The sequence below is a fragment of the Phragmites australis genome, chromosome 15, assembly GCF_958298935.1.
Source record: "Phragmites australis chromosome 15, lpPhrAust1.1, whole genome shotgun sequence".
Lineage (NCBI taxonomy): Eukaryota > Viridiplantae > Streptophyta > Magnoliopsida > Poales > Poaceae > Phragmites > Phragmites australis.
Window position 1 is genome coordinate 28530270 of NC_084935.1, and position 7798 is coordinate 28538067.

At 45.3% G+C, this 7798-nt stretch overlaps 1 protein-coding gene across 2 annotated transcripts; it reads left to right on the forward strand.

Annotated features, from left to right (window-relative positions):
• Positions 1-3312: 3312 nt before the first annotated feature.
• LOC133892032 (G-type lectin S-receptor-like serine/threonine-protein kinase At1g34300) lies at positions 3313-5117 on the forward strand. 2 transcript variants are annotated; one of them, XM_062332769.1, is made up of 2 exons: positions 3313-3537; positions 3640-5117. In XM_062332769.1, exons 1-2 carry the CDS (start codon positions 3396-3398, stop codon positions 4824-4826), a joined length of 1329 nt encoding a protein of 442 aa, XP_062188753.1. In that variant the 5' UTR covers positions 3313-3395; the 3' UTR covers positions 4827-5117. The 2 variants fall into 2 exon arrangements, with proteins under 2 accessions (XP_062188753.1, XP_062188754.1); XM_062332770.1 differs by having other exon boundaries at positions 3695-5117.
• The last annotated feature ends 2681 nt before the right edge of the window (positions 5118-7798 follow it).

The following is a 7798-nucleotide window of genomic DNA, read 5'->3' on the forward strand; positions in this document are numbered from 1 at the left end:
ATATTTCCTTGATTTTATGTGGTTTAAATAATTAGATTTTTTTCAAATTGGAGTGAATTTTGCTATATTCTAAATACTTAAAATTTGGGATGTTACACAAACTACCTGTGCTCGGAGTGGGTGTCCAAGTAGCTGGCCCGTTGTAGCAAAGAGAGGGAGAGTTCAGTTAAGACGAGGGATGAGACTTGTGTAAGGGGTAAGAAGATTGTTGTAACAACTGAACCGGCTTGTCTGGCTGAACGGCGGCGAGGTTCCTATGGAATCCGTTCCCCGAACTATCCACCCAGATATCTACATCGATGTTAGATCATAATAACATGTTCCTGTTATCTGGAGTTTTCTGGGCTCTTTGGCATACCAGGAATGAATGGGTTTTCTTCAACATTCTTGTGTCATCTACGAAGGTAATTGCCTACAGGGCTTTTGGTTTTCTTTAGCACTGAAGAAAATTAGGGCAAAAAGAAGACCTTCAACAAGTGGACGAGATGCTGCTCAAGTTGCAGGAGGGACTGCATCGGCTGTGAAGATGTAGGGCATGAAGATAGTAAAGATGGCGAAGGCGACGGCGAAACCTGTGCAGAGCAGCTGAGATCCAGTTCGGGGGTAGCAGTATAAAATGGATGGTGCCCAAAAAATATTTTGAATTGTAACTATGGTTTCAACCTTAATAGCCTTTTGCAAAACTCTAAGTGGCACTTAGGTGTGTAGATGTTGGTCATTTTATTTTGGTCTCGAGCCATGGCAGGCACAATTTAAAAAATTGCATCCCATTCTCTTCCATGTTTGCAAGTCCACCATGTCTCCACTAAATTTCTTCACGAGGTACATCAAAAGGAGCATTCTTCTCTTCACCCATTTCATTTTGGGTTAAGAAGATGGGAATGAAAGTGCATTTGTCACTATAAGAACAGTGCACTAAGAGGTGTGAAGTGGGAGAGAGGGATGTGATGGTTCATGTTTTGAATAAAACAACATTTTGTGTCTTGTATTTGGATCGTTACTACGTTAGATTTTAACTAACAAATCCAAGATAGGTTGGTGCGGTTCCTCTACATCTAAGACACTAGAATATCAAACCTCAAGTGAGAAAAGACATGAGAGAAATATTAGCTAGTAATTGTGAAACCATCATTTTTAATTGGAAGGTACACCAAAGGACTTTGCCCTCCACCCTAGAATTTTGGTGGAGGTGTACAGGGTAAGTTGTCAAGAACTAGTTGGGGTGGCATAAGAGGAATGGCAGGAAGAGATCTTTGGAGATAATGATTTTGGGAGATGGTACGCAAAAGACTTGTTCCATCCGTGAAAGATGGACCCGGATCCTCTGCTTTAATTGTGATTAATGCAGAGAATCACTGTGTGAACAGTGTAATGAGCAACAGCTACAGTAGCCTGCATTAATTAGTCGATATTACTGTAGTAAATACTGTAGCAACAGTGATATGGCATACTGTAGCACCGAAATTTACTGTTCACATATTGCTGTAGCGACAGATCTTGGCTCTCCGTTTTTGATCGGACGGTGCACGTTTACCTTAATACAGAGGATTGTAGCCTCTTTGTATTTGCTTCTCCAATGCAGAGGATCTCAGCCCGTGTTTGTTTGAGCTTCTGCTTTTGAGTTTTTCTGAAAAGCTGTGTTTTTAGCTTGTCTGAAAAGCTGCTTTTGGAAATAGGTTGTTGATTTCTACAATAAATTTTTGGCTTCTCAGCACATAGCTTCTCAGAGAAGCACATCTCAGCGAGCTTCTCAGCTTTAGTTCATTTTCCTCAGAAACAGGCTTCTGGCTTCTCAGAAACCACTTTTTCAGAACCTCGTTTGTTCTGCCTTCTAGCTTCTGTCAGTAGCAGAAGCAGTTTCAAAAGCAGCAAACAAACACAGCCTCAGTCCGTGAAAGATTGTCATGACAGAGAATTTCATCATCAATCTCAGTGTTGAGATAATTGAGGGTGAGTTTTATACTCTGACGCCATTGTTTATGCGCAGCAATCCCCGGACCCGAATCTGATACTAGTATAATATTATGAGTAGGCACAAGTGTGCACCATATTAAAGGACGTCGCAGATGAAAAAAAAATAAAATCCAAAGTGACTTCATGAAGCAATCATGACAAGAGGACCAGATTTGGCAGATCAAACTGCAAATTTGATATTCTTTGATCATAACTACAAAAGAGTGCATGTGAGTTCCGCCCTCTTACTACGCTCTAGACCCATTAATTAGGACCCTTGAATTCTTGCCATATACTAGAATGTAGTGGTAAAGAATTACATATCCCTAATCATCTTGAGCCCTACTAAATTGCATCTACTAGCCTTGGGATGAGATTCTATGCATGTTAGCTTGATGATGCCATACCGCCTCCACCCTTGTTCTTATATAGGCCCCGACGAGTCCTCTTGTCTTGAAAGTATGATTCCTACTAGGACTCTTAGTAGGATTATAAACCCTATTGCATAAAAAGTGTATTTCTATAAAAAGCATGCATAAAAGTGTTACCAGAAAAAGTTGTCTGTTTTTCCTCAGGTCCTAATTAAATCTTGAGCATACAGCCATATTTTTCATAAATTCTATTACTCATGTATATCTTTAATATAAATGCAGACCCAAGGGTTGATGGGCCAGTGATGCCTGGAAGAAAAATAGGCACCCCGCTCTCCTGCCATGGTTGGCACGCAGCGTACGCACTCCGGCACTCGGGAAATCGCAAGGAAGGGGAGCAGCTAGCGACAGCCACTGAGACATCAGACACGGTGAGTCGGTGACGAACTTGCTGCGCGCTTTCTCCAAAGCCTGACGACAGCAGTGACAGCAATGAAGCGGAGATAAATTTTATAAGATCGGATCTCACCGTGAGACCCGGTCTACGTTTTGACACATGTCTCTACATGTGCAAGCATATACACGCACGTGCCGTAGGATCATGCTTGAACGGCACGGATGAGAATCTCACCGGGGTCTCACGCGTACGGATCTCATAAAATTTACCTCCCAATGAAGCAAGCCGGCCGGCCGGTCGGCGATGATTGTACGTAGTGCCAGGCATTCATGATTGCTTTCGTACGTGCGTTGACAGATTATGCACCTGGTGCCGAGTTGTTTCTTCCTCCACCAATGGTTCCTAACGCGCTGGTGAGAAAGACCACGGTTAATTCTCCAGTTCCCACGGGAAATTTGTTGCGGTGTAAGAACGAGAGAGAGAGAGAGAGAGGTAAAAGAAATTTCTAGTGAAATTTTATCTTACAAAACCGTGTAAAGTTAAAACGTACGAACGAAGTACATACACATAGATTACGCACGGTACCCTAGCTCGTAAATGGTCTATATATATGCGCAGGACATGGCTTGACCTGGTATGCTCCTCTTCGACTAATTCTTTCCTCCTCATCAATCATGCCCTCAAGGCCATTCCCGAATATCCCAATGTTCACATATGATTTTGAGAAATTGTCTAGCAACGATTTCGACAAATCATTTACTGATTTCCAGGAATCCATGTTCAACATCTCCAATTCCTCTATGATCGTTGGCACCGGTGCGTGACTACGATTTTTACTTATTTCTGGTTCTTGTTCTCGGCCACACCGGGATAGCATCATCTTAATTACTCACGTGTCTAATCCTGTGATGGATGCAGCTCTTTCGATGCTAACTATCGGAGCAACCTTCTTTATGGTCTACCTCGTCTACAGATGCATCAGGGAGTACGGCCTACCGTCCATCAACATCAAGAGCACCACCAGCGGTGGGGCGGCCATGGCGGAGCTGACGCCGCAGTTGCCGGACTCCCTGATCCGGAACACCACCATCGAGAACTTCCTCAAAGAGATCGCCAGCGAGAAGGCCATCCGGTTCACCGCGCAGCAGCTCGCCGGGTACACGCAGCACAGGTCCGCCGAGCTCGGCGCCGGGGGCTTCGGCGCCGTCTACAAAGGCATGCTCCCCAACGGTCTCGACATCGCCGTCAAGGTGCTGCACGAGCACATGGACAACGAGGTCACGGAGCAGCAGTTCATGGCGGAGGTGGGCGCGCTCTGGAGGACCAACCATGTCAACCTCATCAGGTTGATCGGCTACTGCTTCGACGACGGCATGCGCGCGCTGGTGTACGAGTTCATGGCGAAGCGCTCGCTCGACAAGTACCTTTTCGATCGGAGGCACGCTGCCGGTCCTCCGGCGCTGCTCGCCGTCGCCGTCGGCGTTGCGCGAGGCCTGCGGTACCTCCACAAGGAGTGCCAGAAGAAGATCATTCACTACGACGTCAAGGCCAGCAACGTCCTCCTCGACGATACCCTGACTCCGAAGCTCACCGACTTCGGGATCGCCCAGCTGCTCAGCCGCGCGGACGCGCACGCCCCCGTGCACGGGGTGCGTGGCACCATCGGGTACATGGCGCCCGAGGTTGGAACGCCGGCGCCGGTGACCGAGAAGTGCGACGTGTACAGCTTCGGGATGCTCTTATTCGAGATCGTCGGCCGAAGGAAGAACATGGACAACAGCGCGCCAGACAGCCACAAGTGGCTGCCGTTGTTGGCGTGGACCATGTACGACCGCGGCGAGCTCATGGACCTCGTAAAGGAATGTCATTCCATGGCTGCGGCGGATGAGGAGCAGTGGAGGGAGACGGTTGAGAGGATGTGCAAGGTGGCGTTCTTGTGCGCGCAGGAGCAGCCGGAGGCGAGGCCGGAGATGAGCATGGTGGTGATTATGCTGGAAGGGCATGTGGCCATTCCTACTCCGGTGTATCCCTTCGGTTGGATGTACCCTGAAGAGGCGTCAGAGTTAGGTTCTGGAAGCGAGGTGATCATCTCCCTAGAGACATGATCTGCAGTGATGCCTCCAAATTGATAGTTCAATATATTAATTACATGGTCTAGTGTTGTTACGAATTGAATGTTTATGTACATGTTTATTTTGTTTGTAAAAGAGCATGTATAAACTCTAATTGGCACAAACATATCGTTACATCTTAAGTAGCACATAAACTCTTTCAGAAAATCCATCCAATTAGTCCTCTCTTTAGCGTAGGGCTAGCAATTGGACTTGTGGGTACATGCACTTGCAGGTTTTGTGCCTAACAGGTCTGGATTCAGATTTAAATTTTCGTCAACTAGTTTGACGGGTTGGATACCTAAAGGGTTGGGTCGGGCTCTGGTTTTACCTTTTGCCCACAGGTGCCCACATGTCGCCTGGTATATTAGAGGCAGAGTATTACAGCAATCCAGTCTGTGTAAACTGAAAACCCTAGCTCCTGGCCGCAACCACTCCCTAACTATCGGCTACCGCACAGGCTCACCGTTCACAGCCACAACAAATCCACCATCCCATACTCCTCCCCAGCCTGCCAACCACTCCCAGTTGTGTACTCACGTCACGTCGATGCCTCCTCCCTCGCCCACCCATGCCTGGCAAGCTCCTCCTTCCCCCGGCCAGCGACGGATCTCCCCCGCCCGCTCGCGCCTGGCAGTGGCAGCACTGCAACAGGCCACAAAGGCACAGATCCACTCCCTTTAGGGGGCTTCCGGCGTCTGTGCATCTGGGCGTCAGGCTGTCCCGGTCACGTCGCCTCCTCCCCCGTCGGCCCGCACCCTGCAAAACTATAGCAGCAAGTTGCCACCGATCTAGTGGTCTAACCGAAGCCGTAGCCGCTGCCCGCCTGTTGACCACTGCCCGGTCGCCGCCACGCGTCCACACAGGACCACCAAGATGCCAAGTCCTCCGCAACTGGCGACCTCCTCCCTCCTCGGCACGACATCTTCCTGTCTAGGAGCCGCAACTCCGCAAGGTGAGTGCCAAGATCAGTTTGCTATTTTGGTTTTGGTCTAGATGATACTCCATTGCTTTTCTCCTAAAAGCATTCTGGAATAGCAGTAGAGCGCATGATTGAAAATCATCATTTAAATTGGCATGCAACTGTTTTTCAATCCGAAAATTGTTTACAAAAATAATGCTAGATTTGTACTGGTTTCTCAAAACTGGGCATTGAGAAGAATCATTTATGATCCTGCTTAGACTGGTAGTTTGTTGACACTGAGAGTAGAACATTTCCATAAGACAAAAACGAAAAGCTCTACTTGTTAACTCTTGTTCAAACACTAAAAAATGTGGGATTTCAGGACTCCGATGCAAAATTCCTCATGCAAATTTTGTGATGCCATACCTTGTTGGTGGAAACAAGAGGGGATAAGTGAGAACTTCAACAGGAGAATGTTTTCTTGTGCTACCATACCATGTTTATCTTCAACAGGAGAATGTTTTCTTGTGCTACCATACCATGTTTATCTGTCTTACTATCCTGGATAAGTAGTAGAGTTGTTTTTTGTTTCATGATTATTACCTGTCAAGTTTGTGAAAAATCTTGAAATGTTTATCATATGCTCATACAGTCATATAGAAATAATTTTGAATAAGGTGCTCATCTTTGTTCATTTATCAGATTGGAAATGTCTACCGCGGGTTCAATCTCATCACAGGTTGTGGGTGTTGCTGCTTCTACTGGTACACCGGCAACACCATCTTGCCCCTCTAGCCATGATCCTAATGCTTCCGTAGGAGATCATACACAACCAAGTGAAGGTACAAATGATGTGTTGATAGATGATAGTGTCACTGTTGGAAATAAAAGAAAACTTAAATCTGCTGTATGGGAGGAGTATGTAAGAATAAAATGGGTAGGATTGGAAAGCTAAATGCAATTGGTGTAGTAAATTACTTTCAGCTAGCTCAAAAAATGGGACTACACACTTGCATAACCATCTCAAGGTTTGCGAGTCTCGTCAGGCAAAATGTGGCCTATAGCAATCTACTTTGAAATTATCTTCAAATCAAGATGGCACAGTCCCTATTGAGAAATATGTCTTTGATCAATATCTTTGTAGAAAAGAACTAGCACTAATGATATGTGTCCATGAATATCCATTATCTATGGTTGATCATGCTGGGTTTCGCAAGTTTTGTGCTGCAATGCAACCATTGTTTAATGTAGTGTCAAGAAACACAATAGGAAGGATATTTTGGATATGTATGAAGTCCAAAAGGTCTTAATGCTCAAGTACTTCCAAAAATGCGAATCTCGCATTGTCGTGACTATAGATATGTGGACAACAAGTCACAAAAAAAGGCTACATGGCGGCAACAGTGCATTTCCTTGATGATGATTGGAAGCTAAAAAAATTTCTTAGGTAATAATGAAGATTCTTAGATTCCCTTTGTTTGTTTTGGTTATTCTAATGCTTCTTTCTCGTTGGGTTATTCTTATTTTGCAGGTTTATTTATGTGTCAGCCCCGCACATCGGTGACCATATTAGTGATGTTCTTCATGAGGTTCTCATGGATTGACAGATTGAGAGGAAGGTATCATCCATCACTCTTGACAACTGCACCACCAATGATAATCTTATGGTCAATATGCTTGATAAGTTGCATGTTAGCTCACTTGTCTTAGAAGGTTCATTGTTGCATATGCGTTGTGCTGCACATATCTTAAATTTGATTGTGAAAAACAGATTGGAGGTCATCGAGAAGGGCATTGAGAGGGTTGGGTATAGTGTTGATATTGGTCGGCCACTCCCAAAAGGCATGAAAGATTTGAAAAAATAGCTTCCCAAATGAACATTGCATACACCAAAAGAATTGGCCTAGATTGTAAATCTAGATGGAACTCCACTTTTATCATGCTTAGTACTGCATTGGAGTATCAAGAAGTATTTGTTTGTCTTGCACAGCACAAAAAGCAATTCACTCCTATTTGTCCAACTAGCGATGATTGGAAGTTTGGTAGAGAGCTTTGTGATAGA